Source organism: Salvia splendens, chromosome 9, assembly GCF_004379255.2.
Source record: "Salvia splendens isolate huo1 chromosome 9, SspV2, whole genome shotgun sequence".
NCBI lineage: Eukaryota > Viridiplantae > Streptophyta > Magnoliopsida > Lamiales > Lamiaceae > Salvia > Salvia splendens.
The window spans coordinates 23,641,611-23,657,209 of NC_056040.1; the positions used below are offsets into that span (position 1 = coordinate 23,641,611).

General features: G+C 38.4%; 2 protein-coding genes across 3 annotated transcripts; both read right to left on the reverse strand.

Moving 5' to 3' along the window:
- Nucleotides 1-367: 367 nt before the first annotated feature.
- Nucleotides 368-3,982, reverse strand: LOC121748770 (zinc finger CCCH domain-containing protein 30-like). Its single transcript, XM_042143280.1, has 2 exons — nt 3,691-3,982; nt 368-2,909 (listed from the first exon to the last, which is right to left on the reverse strand). The coding sequence occupies exon 2, from the start codon at nt 2,822-2,824 to the stop codon at nt 701-703; it is 2,124 nt and encodes a 707-aa protein (XP_041999214.1). The 5' UTR covers nt 2,825-2,909; nt 3,691-3,982; the 3' UTR covers nt 368-700.
- A 1,045-nt stretch (nt 3,983-5,027) lies between these two features.
- LOC121749622 (cellulose synthase A catalytic subunit 3 [UDP-forming]-like) lies at nt 5,028-12,256 on the reverse strand. 2 transcript variants are annotated; one of them, XM_042144204.1, is made up of 15 exons: nt 11,948-12,256; nt 11,542-11,654; nt 11,066-11,261; nt 9,778-9,992; nt 9,608-9,683; nt 9,314-9,506; nt 8,849-9,115; nt 8,249-8,594; nt 8,025-8,162; nt 7,672-7,797; nt 7,385-7,597; nt 7,007-7,271; nt 6,513-6,715; nt 5,877-6,227; nt 5,028-5,798 (listed from the first exon to the last, which is right to left on the reverse strand). In XM_042144204.1, exons 2-15 carry the CDS (start codon nt 11,563-11,565, stop codon nt 5,214-5,216), a joined length of 3,198 nt encoding a protein of 1,065 aa, XP_042000138.1. In that variant the 5' UTR covers nt 11,566-11,654; nt 11,948-12,256; the 3' UTR covers nt 5,028-5,213. The 2 variants fall into 2 exon arrangements, with proteins under 2 accessions (XP_042000138.1, XP_042000137.1); XM_042144203.1 differs by having other exon boundaries at nt 11,542-11,664.
- Between the last annotated feature and the right edge of the window lie 3,343 nt (nt 12,257-15,599).

The window sequence follows — 15,599 nt, forward strand, 5'->3', positions numbered from 1 at the left end:
CATATTCCATTTTTCATATAACATAGTACTATCATCTTTCACTCCCCCAAGTCGTTTTTCAATAGTATTATCATATTCCATTTATCAATGGAGTAATAACATATCATCCTTCGCCTCATATTTTATTTGCTTGAAAACTGAATTGCATGAAATTCTAATGCTTAATTTATACACTTAACCAAAAATAAAATAACTTTAAAAGCATTAAATAGAGATTGAATATCTTATAGGACAATGAACTGTAATATTAGTGAAGTAGTAAGGATTTGGCGCTACTCAATTTAGTATACAAAACAAGTCAAAAGTCATGTTAAGATTGATCCCACAAAGTGGAAAAAGAATCATACAAATTCATAGTCATAAAAGATGAAGATAGTAAATAAAAGATTTAATAGAATGCAATATCATCAGCGTCTGAGTTTACAAAAGATGAATAACGCCCAAACTGGACTGGTTTCCATTATTACAGCCCAGATAATAAAAGGAAACTCATGTTACATTAATCAATAAGTATTAAAGTAAAGTTCAGTTCAGTACACAATACTTGGGGAAAAATTCAAATTCATAAATAAAACTTCTGAACTCCAGCAACCCATTTGACTCACTACCACCAGCCAAAAAAAGAGCCCAAAAATTTATGTACTAAGTAATTCCTAAGAGTCTTGCCTTGCCTGTCTAACTCAAAATGAATTTTTGTTTACTAGGCTACCAGCTGCTGATCAAGTTGCATTTGCTCGAGCCATGTCCCTATAACAGAATGATCAGTAGAGTCAATTTGAGGATTTGTTTTCACACACTCACCGGATGGCGCAGCACCAGAGCCGGAAGCTGCTGCAGGTTTCTCCATCATCTCTGGTGGTGATTCTTTCACAAGAGATTGCACCCATGTCACGTCAGGGTCAGGTTCTTCTCCATCGTTCTTGGGTTCAGCCAAAGATCTTCTAAGAAAAGCTTGATCATCTGGGCCGACTGACCAATCGACCTTCTCAACAGGGGATCCCCACTTTGCCCAAGAACCAACGGGGGACCCAACAGGGGGTGCACGGCTGGGACCAAACTCACGGGAGCCAAGACTGTGCAGCATCTGCTTCTCACGCTGGGCGAATCCTGAGAGGCGATTGCTCAACGGGGATGCAGTCTCCAAGCTTCTTGGTGACATCCTTGGGGATGAGACACCAAAAGAAGCCTGCAAGAAATGGTGATCAGCATGTCTAGGAGAAAACATGTTAGTGTTAATAGGAGATAAAAGGCTTGGTGGCTGTTGGAACTGATTAAGACCAGCTGATTTGTGCGTTGGAGAAAAAACGCCAGAAGCCACTGCCTGGTCAGAAAATCTAGGTGATGGCGGAAACTCAGCTGAAAATAGCTCTTCCAAATTGGAAGGAGTCAGTGATGACTTGGATCTACCAGAACGATTCAACATAGAAGAATTGGGGTGTGACGGAGAGAAAGATGCCATGTCATTCATAGCATGTTGCTGGGCATCAAAGTCACGTAGCATATTTAGATCTGGAGGAATATCACGAGCACTGAGGGAGGATCGCAGGCGACTTGACTGGAAGTTGCTACCAGGAAGATGAAGGGTTGGAACATTTGGTTGAGGCCAGGCTGCAGAGGAATGGGGCATGCCACTTGCCGTAGGAGACAGTGCATGATTAAATGCAGGAGGAGACATGACAGAGTGAGAGGAGGGTGAGCCAGGAAAAATGTTTAGAGCTGTGGCCATGTCCATGAAACAAGCTGCAGAAGCAGCTGACCTTGGAGAAGGAACACCAGATCCAGTGGAGACATACAACGGTCGAAGTTCCTCTTGGGTATGCGCAAAAAAGCAAACTTGTCTAGCACAGCTCGTGCCATCTTTACATAGCCTTGTTCGATATTGAGCAGGGTGCAGCCAGCACTCAAACACTCCATGTGCATACTCACACATATCCCCTCGCCTGCAAGCTCCCTTCCTAAAATCAGGACAAGGAACACAGCTATAATGGTACTTCCGAGGGTCTCTTCTGCGGGCATTTTCTCCAGGGTGAACAAAAGGGCATTCAGTCCAATCATGAGAGTAGGCTCTTGAACAAGGCCTGACCTTGAATGAATACATACGGAATTCATCATTCGAGTAGATACTATTCCTGATGTCCGGAAGAGATGGATCCACTGGATACTGTTTCTTCTCAGACAAAGAATTAGCAGGCATGTCACTGAGCTTCAGCGCTGTTGGAGACAATGCAGAATCAGATTGAGAACATGGAGACACGCTTTCTGAAGATGATGATAAGTTAGGTGACGACGCACTTGAAGCAGTTGCTGACACCTGTACACTGCTGTCACCAACATATCCATCTGAGTAACTGTTCATAAGCAAGTCTTCCAGAGCAGCTTTAGCACTAGGATTCCCTCGAGGAACTGCAATCAGATCAACTGCGCGCTGACCATTGGCATCTTCAATATTCGGATCAGCACCAGCAGACAATAGCAACTTCACAACATCAAACGCATTAATAGATCCTCCAGAGGTAGCACAATGGAGAGCAGTCCACTTATCTGGGCCACACAATCTATTCAAATCAACCTCTGGTAGAGCAACTATCAACTTCAACACATCAACACTACCATACGTAGCAGCTACCATCAAAGGTGTTCTTTCCTCCTGTGCAATCTGCTTTCCACCTCTCTTACGAACATACCAGGGCCCAGCCTCATCAACAGCAGATAAATCAAGTTCAATTGTTCTCCTGAAAGCCTCAGCATCATTGTTGGAAGCATACTCAAGCAAACTGGAAAAAGAGTCCTCAGTTTCCACAGATAATTGACCCATTCCTTTCATATATTCAGATTTTGTCACACTAGATGAGGCAGTCGCAGAAGAATCGGATGTTGAATATCCACCCCACTGATCATAGCCCAGTCAGCTGCACGTTAAACAACATATGTCTTCAATCACGAGGTAATGTAAAGCAGAGCCATAAGAAATACATATTTAAGAAACAGAGAAACAAGCATATCGACAAGGCATTGATAACAAAAGCTTGAATGTTGCTACTCTGTATTAACGCCCGACTGATCTAGTATAAGTAGTAAAAAAATCTCCATATCTTGCAGTTTCAGGATATAAACCCTACTCAGAAAACACAAGTTTTAACTTTTATATGTGTACACTAATAGCATCTATAAGTACTATAGATAGGAAAGGCATTGAGATCCAGACACTTAGAAGTTTCCCTCTCTAACGGAAATGGAAAAAAAGAACATGCCATCAACTGGATTTGGTGGATTACCAATACCGATATCACAGGAGGGGTTTATCTACCCAAAAGTAGGTTGTACTTTGCATTATAGTTCAAAAACCTAATAATTCCCAAATGTTTTTACTAATTTCATCTAGAATAACAAATCTTATAATGGAAACTGAATATCGCACCAAACCAATACACCCACCCATATAAAAGAAAGCCAGCTCAACACAGATCGTTCAATATTCTCATTGAACGACTAAAAACCCCCAATTGTCATAATACTGAAGCAATCATTAACGTCACTTTCAAAACCCTCACTCACAAAATCGGATTTCACACAAAAAGGAAACAGATGTTAGCAAAACCTAAAAGCAACACTCCAAAATGGATCAGTTCAAAGCGGAGTCAACGCAAATAAAAAAGCGTAGAAAAACACCGAAAATGAGTAAAAACTGACCATGGACTCCAGAAATCGAAGCTTTTGCTGAAGATCTGCGGGCGGTTCATAATGTATCACTCATTCACCGATCTACTGCGTGGAGCCAGAAAATATGAGTGACATACATACGAGATTATTCATTGCCAAGACGTACACATGCAGAACATGGAGTGTGGAGTCGGGAGGGAGAAGAGGTGGAAAATCGAGAGGAAGCGAAAGCGAAAGGTGGAAGCTTGCTTTTGTTCTGGAGTGAGAGGAGATGTTTTAGGTACAGTGCACATGTAAAGAGAGAGAGAGGGGAGCGGTTTTGCAAATGAAATTCGAATTCAAAATGTAGATGAAATTCACGCGAAATGAAATGGTGTTGAAATTCACGCGAAATGAAATGGTGTTGAAATGAGATTTTATCGAGGGCGGCGGTTTGTTTTTTCTTTTATATGATCAAAAATTGAAAGCAGACAGACCCTACTATTACAGGCACTACATTTGCGTTGGATTTTTTTTATTATTATTCAGCTGAATAATAGTATAGTTAATTCGTTTTTTTTAATTATAAGTCATTATATATCGAGTATATTTTATATATAATTAATTATTTGTTCTGTTTGATGTGTATTTACTCTAAGATAACTGTTGGAAGAATCACCCCAATAATGCTTCTTTAATTTCTATAGTTTCTTGGACTGAGAAATAGAATTACATTACAGTTATATGTATATGTCAATACACTTCGTCAACGTGATATAGTTCCGTCAAAAAAAATTTGTGGAGTTATGGTTTATACCGTCAAAATTTTAGAAAACACAAAATTAGTTTAGTTTTTTTTGGGCAGCAGTGTAATGTCTGAATTATATATGTCTATCAAGTTATAATTCTACACCTGTTCTATTTTTATTGGGACTGTAATAGTTGATTATTGCAGTGGCACCGACATTTTAATGCTTGGTCTAGACTTGATCTAATATCATGTATTGGAATTTTAATCTTAGGATCAACAAAAAAATCTTACTCCAGTTTGCAAAAAAAATGTAAGTAAAACTTATAGTACTATTACCTATGTTTCTTTGTTATGAGGTGTTTCTCTTCGGGCAGAGAATTTAATAGAGTAATGCCCATGTTGCCTATGCTTTAGTGGAACTAGAAAGTTGCTCGAAGTGTACATTGATACCTTGGAGGACCCAAGTTGGCAATCATTTTTAATACACTGTATTAATAAGCTAGCAAATTATCAATTTAAGAATAGTTAATATTATAACGCACCACTATAGTAACTTTTTTAATATATATCATCTCTCATCTGCAATCCATTCTCAATGAAAATGAAACACATTTGAAAATGCAGCTAAAGAAACGAATGGAAAAAAAATAAACTAATGCATTATAAATATGGTTTTACAGCTTACAAGTTCTAACATTTCAATGGACAAACATTTCATTAACTTACAATAAGTTTACCAAACAATTTAGCTTTCTTATCTTTCCCTTTCTACACAAAAATAAGAACATCACACAGACAAAAACTCCCTTCTGAGAAGCCGAAATTAGCAGTTAATTCCACACTCTTCGACCTTTGGGCCAGTGACTCTAGTGGTGAAGGGATCAACTCTGACCCACAGTAAAGAGAATATCGAAGCTAGAAGAATCGACCACACCACGACAATGGTGGGGGTGCGGTTCTGCCTCCCCATAAGACCTTTGAGGAAGGGGTAGAGATGGACAATCACCCAGAAGGCGAAGAACAATTTTCCAAACAGCGGCCCCCATGATTGGTACCCGCTGTTGATTGCATAGGAAATCCCAGCAACAACTCCGACCAAGTTTACGATCAGAAGAGTGGTGGGAGGAATCAGAAGAGTTGTCCATTTGAACATGTAGAGCTCAGTAAAATCTCCCTCTTCGTCTCCAGCTTTAGATGTGACTGTGAAATTCGTATCTATTCCAGCAAGAACTTTGAGCAGACCTTGGAATACAGCAAAGAGATGAGCCGAGACACCTCCAATGACCCAAAACTGCTCATTCCTCCACCATTCATCAATTCCAACACCACTCCACCTCATCTCCAGTATACCAGTGGCAAAGATGGAGAGAAAGAGGGAAAGAAACCAGATACTTGCGAGGTTACTAATCTGTAACACAAAATATATAGGTTAAAACATGTTTCTCGGCTTCCACAAGAGATGTTAAACTTGTCGAGAAAAACACACCTGTGGGATAATGAATTTCCCAGTAAGCAAACAGACAGCTGGCAATGTGCAGTAAAGTAACAGAGGAATGGAAGTGATCGGGTAAATTGTGGTGTTGACATATGCAAATCTCTCTAGCCATTTTAGCCTTCCTTTGTATCCATACCATATTGGACAATGCCTGCTAAACAGAATCTCCACAGATCCTAAGGCCCATCGAAGCACTTGATTCAATCGATCAGAAAGATTAATTGGAGCTGATCCCTTGAAGGCTGCCCTTGGAGGCATACAGTAAATTGATCGCCACCCACGTGCGTGCATTTTAAATCCTGTAAGAATATCTTCTGTGACAGAACCATAGATCCATCCTATCTGCATATTTGAGAGGAATATGAATCTCATAAGAATATCAAGTGGACACATTGAGGAGTTAGGAAATATCACATGAATAGAAGTAAGCATTTGATGGACAGAAAATAAATATTGACAATAACATTGAGGAGTCATTGGAAATCAAGAACCCTTAAATTGTGTTGACGTGTTAGGTTATATAGGCATCCTGCTATTTCAATTTTCAAGGTAATACTGTACTAGTAAGGCGGAGAGTACACAGTATGAATGCAACATAGAACTGCAGATGGAGTAAAGATCGCATACCTCACTTCCCCATTCTGACTTATCTTCATAGCCACAGCTAATGACATGAATAGCCTCTTTCAGGAGAGTCTCTGGTGTGGCAGACTGAGGCACACCACCATTCTCCATCAGGGTTGATGCAACAAAAACAGCTGACTGTCCAAATCTTTTCTCCAGGCTCATCTGGGACATGAGCAATGACTTTTCATCATCAAATCCAGCACCTGGTTCAATCAACACAGGGGGTGAATCAGCGACATAAGGGGATGAAGCAAATTGAGCTGACACTTGAAATTTTCATGATGTCCGCAACTCATGACTCTTTGTTCTGAAAGAGCGACTATCAAAAGCAGAACAATCACGGCGGTAAATGTTAACGTATTATAGTTTTGGGGAAACACGTGAACCATGTGCGTAAACAGTTAAACAGCAGCAACAGCAAACTAATTCGTTGGAGTTAGAGGATTAATGAGTAGTGATCATGTTTTGATTTGTTAGTTTTAAGGAGAGCATACCTTCAACACCCTCCTCTATATCCTCCAAGCTGAAGATAGGAACAGTAGGATCAACATGCTTGCTAGACTTCTTCTTATCTGAACCCTTCTTACTTGATTTAGAACTTTTCTTTCTTGATCCACCAAAGCAGGAAGAAAGCATCCCGGGTTTCTTATTTTTAGGTTTGTGAGGAGGTTCATAACCATACAAAGCTGTTCTGTTGAAGACACATCCAGTACCCACATATACAGGGCCTTGAATACCATCCAAACCTCTCAAGTTAATCTGGTGAGCGAAAGGGAACAGTTCGAATCAGTCGTAGGTAACCAAATCAGAACTTGTATTACATGGATTGTAAGTAACTAAGAACTGTTCTGATTAGAAACACTAAAACTTACATCAAAGAAGACAGTGTTACGATTGGCATATCGATCACTCCTATCTATACCATCAAATCTCTGTGGAAATTGCACATAACAAACATATTTCCCGAGATTCGGATCCATCAAAAAGCACATTGCTTCACGCAAGGCCTTGCTGTTATTAATGTAATGATCACAATCGAGATTCAACAAGAAAGGTCCATTGGTAAGAACTGCTGACACACGAACCTGCAAGTATATTACATAAGAACTAGCGGCATGATAAGCTAGATGTTAAAAAAATAGAACTTTTGTTTACTTACAAGTGAATTCATGGCACCGGCTTTCTTGTGATGCTGGAAACCAGGACGCTTCTCACGAGAAACATATACTAACCGAGGCAGCTCATTACCGTCACTGTCAAGACCTCCACTTTGGCCCAAGAAAACCTATAAGCAAGAAATATTAAGACCTTTACTGGAATGCAAGTTCGTAAATGTTTGTTGAGGCAGAACTCATGCAGCATGTGTGGCTCTTGCTTTAAAATCAAACAAGGAGGAACATGAAAACAATGAGAAAGGTATGCCCTTTGCATATGAAATGAACAAACACTATACTGTACAAAGGAACATTGACGCTTGACTCGATAAGGTAGAAACTCCAGTTATCTTCTCACCTGAATCATTCCAGGGTGATCCCTTGTATTATTTCCAGGCCATGGTGTGCCGTCTTGCATAACCCAACCTTCCTCGGGAACTTTCTGAGCCTTGGATACAAGAGCGTTGACACGAATTTTGAATTCTTCATATTCTCTCTATAGTACAAAGCCAGAAGAAAGAAATAAGACGTTTGACCAAATAACAAATGTGAAGATAAAATCTGGTAAAATAAAATTCTCACCTTCATAGCCCGACGGTCTTTCACAAAAGATGGCTGGACTTTATCTTTTAAGTAGTCAATCTTCTGAGCAAAGTACCATTCAGGAGCCCGTGGCTCAATACTGTACCTTTTGCAGAAAGGAACCCATTTCCTTGCAAATTCAGATGTTTCTGATAGAGCTTCAAATGTCAACATGGCAGACCCATCATCAGAAACATAGCAAGAAACCTTGTCCACTGGATAGTCTACCGCAAGAATGGACAAAACAGTATTAGCTGTAACGAGAGGAGGCTCCTTCAGAGGATCAACAGTACTGACAAATATGTCAACAGCAGCTAATTGTGATGGCTCTCCTTCCCTGTCATATCTGTTACACAACACACGTTACTTATGTAGTTTTCAAAATCAGACAGAAAAAGTGATTTCCGGTCCGGAAAAAAAAGAGTGGGGTTTTGGTAAATAAAAACTACAAATATAAGAGCTTAGCAGAAATGCAGCAGAACTAAACAAAGGCACTGCACTATCAAGTATCAACCTATTATAAGCACAGGCCTTTCAACTGGGAGGAACGTACAATGGAGCCAAACATAAATATACACACATAAGTTGAAAATTTCTCACCTCAGAGCAAGTCTGTCAAGATACGTCTCACGGTTGACAGGAAGCCATTTTGGGAACTGATCCAGAATCCAGGATATAGCAAACCAAATCTCACAGATCACAGAAATCAGCCACAATGGATATGCGTTGGGTACAGGGTTTGTTATTCGGTAGTGCAAGAAAATACACAGAATCACCAACCGCAATACAATAACCATCCTGTAAGGATTTATCCTTGATGACGGAATAGAAACCTTCCTTGCTAGGGGCTGTCGGGCCTCATCATTCCTGCACCAAGAAGAATATTATCAGAGGAGGAATGGAGACCATGCAACAAAATATAGAGTGTGTCATTTTTGCTGCCACATGCAAGCAAGACACTAGAGACAGGGTGTTCTGTGGAATTCACCAATATCATCAAAGTTTTTCCAATCATACCCTGTATACCTAGAGAAAACTTCTGAATAAAAAAAATTATAAACTTACAGTAGAGAATCATCAACAAGAATATCAGTGCTTGCATCAATATCTCCCACTCCTCTTTCTGAAGGAGGATGGCTAGTAGTCATTGGAATAACAGGCTTTTCCTGCTTCATTTTCCAGCCATCCACTCTTTCTTTCCAGGCAACATTACCTAAGCCCGGGGATCCAAACTCCCTCACTGGATCCACGATCCTGGCTGGAAATGAAAAAAAGGAAGATATTAGGTAAAATATAAAATACTTAGGGAACAAGAACATTACAATCTATTGAAGGATGCGTAACAAAGTAAAAAATTACGTTTTCCAATGCCTCCTGGAGGTGGAGATGCCATTGAAAGGCGCCCAGGTGATGCAGCAGACAATTCCCCAGAAATCTGCAAAACATAGAAAAAGTTTATCAATTATGCCATGATATATGACTGCACAACACTACAGTAGAATATAGTGAACAAAAGCATTAAAACTTACATCCGTTCCATTCGTAAGCAATGGAATGTGGTTTCGAGGGACCTCCTTGTCATACTTCGGGGCATTAATACTTTCTCCCGAATGATTAACACGCCAGCTCAACATTCTCTCTGAAATCTTCTGCTTCTCACTTTGAGTTTCAGAGTAATGGGCATCAACAGCGACATCATCAGAAACACCATCCTCCTCACTGTCACCATGAATTGCAGGACTCCCTGTTTGAAAGTGTCAAATTCATTTTCAGAAACCAGATTTTGAAACAGTATTAATTTTCCCGAATTTGAACTGACCTATGGGCATGCATAAATGTAGAGATATCAGTATTGCAATTATTTTAAGAACGTATTTATGTATATCACAGCTAGATAATCAATAAAAATCACGCGTAATCATTTTCTTAATGCTATAATCATTACATTTATACAATAACAGAACATAACAATATGCAAACTAGATGTGAGACCACCAAACACCAAAATATTCTAGTACAATATTAGAATTAGAATCTGCACTGTAAAAATTTAGATGTTCCCTGTAAAAATGAAACCAAAAGCATATTTACTACGCAATTATTCCAGAAAACACAGCTTTCCAAGAAAAGTTTTAAAGTAATAGATTAGTACTCCTTCCATCTGCCATTAAGTATCCCATTTGGGATCAGCATGGTTTAAGAAATGTGAATGAATATGGGTGGACAAAGTTAGTGGAATGTGAGACCCACTTTTATACATTAGTTTTATAAATAAATAAATATAAGTGAGTTAGTGGAATGTGAGACATGCTTACTATATATAGTAAAAGTGAAATTAGACATGCAATGACGAACATCCTGAAATGGCAAAATGGGACATTTAATGGTGGGTGGAGGGAATAAATAACAAGTAATTAGAGAGTCAAGAATACCGCTCCCTTTATTTTATATACTGTTCAAGCATTGTATGTGGAATATTTCAAGACCCATACCCCTTCCTAACATGGTTCTCACATATGATGCAAATCCCCCGAGATCACTGATCTAGATCAGTACTTTGAAGTTTAATATATTAGTCTCATCTGATTTCTGGAGCATTAGATGTACTATAAGATAAAACTTTGACAAGCTTGAAGATGTTTACTGACTTGTGCAACTCATTATAGTTTTCTATGGTAAACTACAGAAAGTTACGCTGCAGCTCATTTAGCAGTATACTGTGAAACTCTTATTATTTCCTGCACCTGATCTATTCAAAATTGAAAGAGGATAGGAAGGGTCAAAATGAAGGGACAATTTTATTATAACTCACTATACCTTTATGTCTCTTGTATCTGGTTTTGCACTGAGGGCAAGACTGATTTCCATCTTTCCTCTCATATTCATAGCAAGGCCTGCAAACCGGGAATGCACAGACATTGCAAGCAACAAATGGCTCAAGGTCAGCAGTCGAGCCCACGTCATCCCCACAGATCTGACAGACCTGGCTGCCAATAGTCTTCAAGGTCTTTCCCTAGCAACCGAACATGGTAACTATGTTAAAAAAAACGGAACATAATACTCCCAATAAATAAAATCACGCCCAACACTCAACGAAAGAAACAAAAGTATGCATTAAAAAAAGCCAAGAAATAAATTCACTGGAGAAAAAGTAACACCTAGATGACCCAATGAGTAGATAGAAAACTTAATCAAGAATCTAAGGATCCATTCGTCAAGATATTCTCAAGTATCCAATAAAAAAGAACAGCAATTATCTGAACATTATATTGATGAACAACATTCATACCAACCTTGATTTCTGCTTCAGGTTCCATTATCACTCAGTCTGAGTCAAGAGTAGTGGATCAGAATCAGCCGGATGGAAAGCTTCACTCTGAATTTAACATCACCGGGCAATGCGCTCCTGAAAAAAACTGAAAAACGTTCTGCCTCAATCCCTCAATTCACAGTTAGATCTATTGTTTACATCCGATACTGGCATAAAAACAACAAATCTAAACCCTCGATCACCCCTGCCGACATTCAGATTCAGCAAGTTTATGGAGCAACATATCTTATTCATTTGACCTCAAAATCAATTAAATAACCATAACTCTTCCAACATAAATATCACCCACACAATTCACAAAAAGTAACAGAAATCAATATCTACTGAGTAATTGCAAAAGGCGGCCTAACCAAAAACAGAAATCTCACCGTGCAATCCAAATAATGCAGCCAATTAATCACAGATCGGGTCCGCAGGCGATCTTAACAGAATGCTAAGGAAGATGGAAATGCAGAGTGAGAGAGCAGAGCGAGTAGAGGAAGCACTAGCTGTCGGCTCGCATTCTCTCACTAGAGAGAGAGAGATATATAAAGGTCTGTGTATGTATAGCTGTTAACGAGTTGGTGTTTCTCAAATCTCAATTATTATGATTGATGGAAATAAAAATATGAGGAATATCAAAAATGGCGTGGAAGGGAAGAATACGACAGTGGAGCTGCTATTGTATTTCTAGAGAGAGGGAGTGACGGTTGCACTATTTTCCACCGACAGTGCAAGCAGTTGACTATATCTTAGTTACAGCGCTTGGAATGATTGTACGTTTCAGACTGGAATGCCCTTGTCTAATTAAGAAAGTTAAATTCATGAGTGAGACTTCTCAACTAATACTCCAAGATCGGGATGTAAGAGCATCTCCAGTGGGCGGATGTCTCACTTGGACATCCACTAGGACATCCCGAAAACACCTCCCGCCATGTTATTAGGACTTCTCATCCCACTTCCACGTCACTAGGACATCCCCTTCACAATCCGTCCTTCCCACTAGGACTTCCCGCAATAAAAAAAATCACAAATTCACAAATAAAACAATTTACGTTTACGGAAATAAAATTTCAACATGAATATGAACGGGAAAAATTAACAACTTCATTTAAAAAAAACATACATGATTTGAAAAAATTAAACGAGCCGTATATATAGAGTTTTAAAAAATTAAAAAAATTTAAAAAACGGACGTCCGACCCGGACGTCCGCCCGCCCGTCGCGCCGACGTCCGAGGACACCTGACGTCCTCACGGGACGTTCGTATCCGACCTCCCCTGCCATAATGGCGGACGTCCCGGTCGCCCGTAGCGCACGTCCGACCGGACGTCCGCCATTGGAGATGCTCTAATAGAAAATTAATGACGTCGTTCCAATTAAATTGAGTTAAAATTTTTGGAAAATATGATTAACAAATTATGTTAAATAATAATAAAGAGAGATGAATAAAGTAGGAAAAGTAAAAAAAGAGTAAAATAAATAATTGGACAAAGAAAGAGTGATTGAAAAAATAATCTAACAAAAGAAAATGATTCAACTTGGTTTAAACATCTCAAAAAACAATTAGAACAACTTAGTTGGGATGAAGGGAATATTTTTTTCGTGTGACACCATTTCTTAATGGTTAGTGTCTATCACAATTTTAAGTTGCATCTCAGTCTCATTTAGTTTGTGATCTATGAGTTTAAAAACATTTAACTTTTTTATGACTAATATCTAAAATATCGTTTAAGTTTGTTTTGATTTTTGTTTTAAGTTTTAACTACTGAAAACAATGATGCGACGTGACGTGTTATGAAAAAAATTGATGTGATACTTTTTGGTTGAGTTTTTTTTGGCTACAACCAATTGCGCACATAATTATTGAGAATAGAGTGGCGTTGCCGCGTTGTGTGTGTGTTTTTTTTACAATCATAAAATAAAAGTAGCATTTCCTCCGTTCTATTTTAAGAATTCTATTTGAGTTCGACATAGATTTTAAAAAATATTATAAAGGAAAGTTGGTGGAAAAAAGATAGTGGAATGTGAGTCATATTTTTATATAGTATTAGTTTTATAATAAAATGTGAGTATAATGTGAGGCATGTTACCATTTATGAAATATTCTAACCGGGACTCTTAAACTGGGACATCGGTTAACCGAGACTCCTAAAGTGCGACGGAGGAATTATAAGTTATTGTACTAATAAGTTTAAAAACGGTCGAAAATCTGAGTTTAAATTAAAGTTTGAGAATTTAGTCAATTAACCATTTTAATGGTAACACACTATAAAGAGTGTTCGGTTTAAAAGATTATATCTCTGAATTAAATATGTACTAGTTGTTTGGTCTATGAAATTCAATCTCACAATTCAATATTAGATGGATAATTATGGGATAATTAGTTATAGCTAACCCCTCCAACTAAATTAATCTCAAAACTCAATCCTGAATTATATCTTAGTATTATAGTATTTATTATCTAGGAAACCGAACAACACCTATAAAAACTAAAATGAGTTTTAGAAATAGAAAATAATGTTGAATTATCCTCAATTATCGGACAGGCAAGTGATTATGACTACTTAGCTTCAAGAATGGAGTAATTAAGATATTATTACTTTGTTTCATCATATTGTACCTATATTATGTTATTATTAGAGGAGTGGTTAGATTGCTATTTTTTATTCAAAATATATTGATATTTATTGATGTTGGTTGCTTATAGTTTCAAGTTTTGAAATATGTAAAAGGTTTTGAGAATAGTTGTTCGCAGTCAATATTTACATTTTATTATTGAGAAATGAAATTGAGAATATCTTCAACCGTACATAAATCTTGGGCAATTTCTCGACTTTAAAATAAAACTAGTATCATCCTTGTGCGAACAGATGATTAATTTACTTTACATTCATTCAAGTTTATAAAATAAAGAAATATTTATATTACACATGTCACGGCCGCACTTCCTAAGGATAGAAAGCACGGTGGATCGCGACTAATGGGGGAATTAAGAAGCGGGAAAGAAAGGGGAAACAATCAAAGGGGTACGACATGTCGATTAAAAAAAACGAAACTTCGTTTCCAAATTATAGTCTGAGATCACGAAGCAACATAGTTTGAATAAAAATAAGATAGTCCAACAGATTATAAAGACATAAGAGTTCGTACAACTTGGCATAGCGGAAGCAATTGAGAGTTAGCTACTACTATGTATGAAGACACAATAGTAACCGGAACATTTATTGAATATGGTCTCGGTCCAATGCTCAACATCCTTCGCCTCTCGTCCACGCTAAACCTGCACATAGGGAAAACATATGCAGGGGCTGAGTACTTGATGCACTCAGTGAACTCATGCCAGAAATACATTTATCGATAAAATTATGTCGAGCCATCATTGAGTGAAACTCGGGTTTTACTTTAAAAGGCCGAGAAACACTAAAATCATTCCTTAAAATGGTGTATGCGCAGACAATCGTCATCCTCCATCATATACCATATCTAAACCATCATGTGAAACGAGAATGTGGCCACAAACTCGATCACTGGACCGGCCGACCTAGAGGACGGCTCACGATCCCCATCAGTGCACTAGCCTAAGTAGGGCTTAGACCCTAGTTAGACCCGAATTCGTTAACCATCAAAGTCTAGTAGAACATTATTCTAGTAGACAATCAGATAAGCAATTCAAAAACATAAAATTCGTCATGACATAATATTTAAAACCACCCTTATTTCACCATAAACATATCATTTCAAATAAAAGAGTTTAAGAAATAAAGTCCACCTCAAAAGCTTAGGGTTTTCCTTGAGTAGCTTCTCGTTCCGACTTTAGCGGCCGTGCGAACCACCTTTTCGGAAAATACATAAAGTTCACATCAAATCTCGGTAACGAAGATATTTAGAATGCATGCACTCTAATTAAAATCTTTTAATTCGTTTTCTCGGTTTTCATGCGTTTTCGATTATTCGGCGGCCGCCCAAGGCATTGCGTGCGACGCCGGTCAGCCGCTTACGCTCGTTCTTTCCTGAGTTGGCTCCTCGTATTTTCCATGA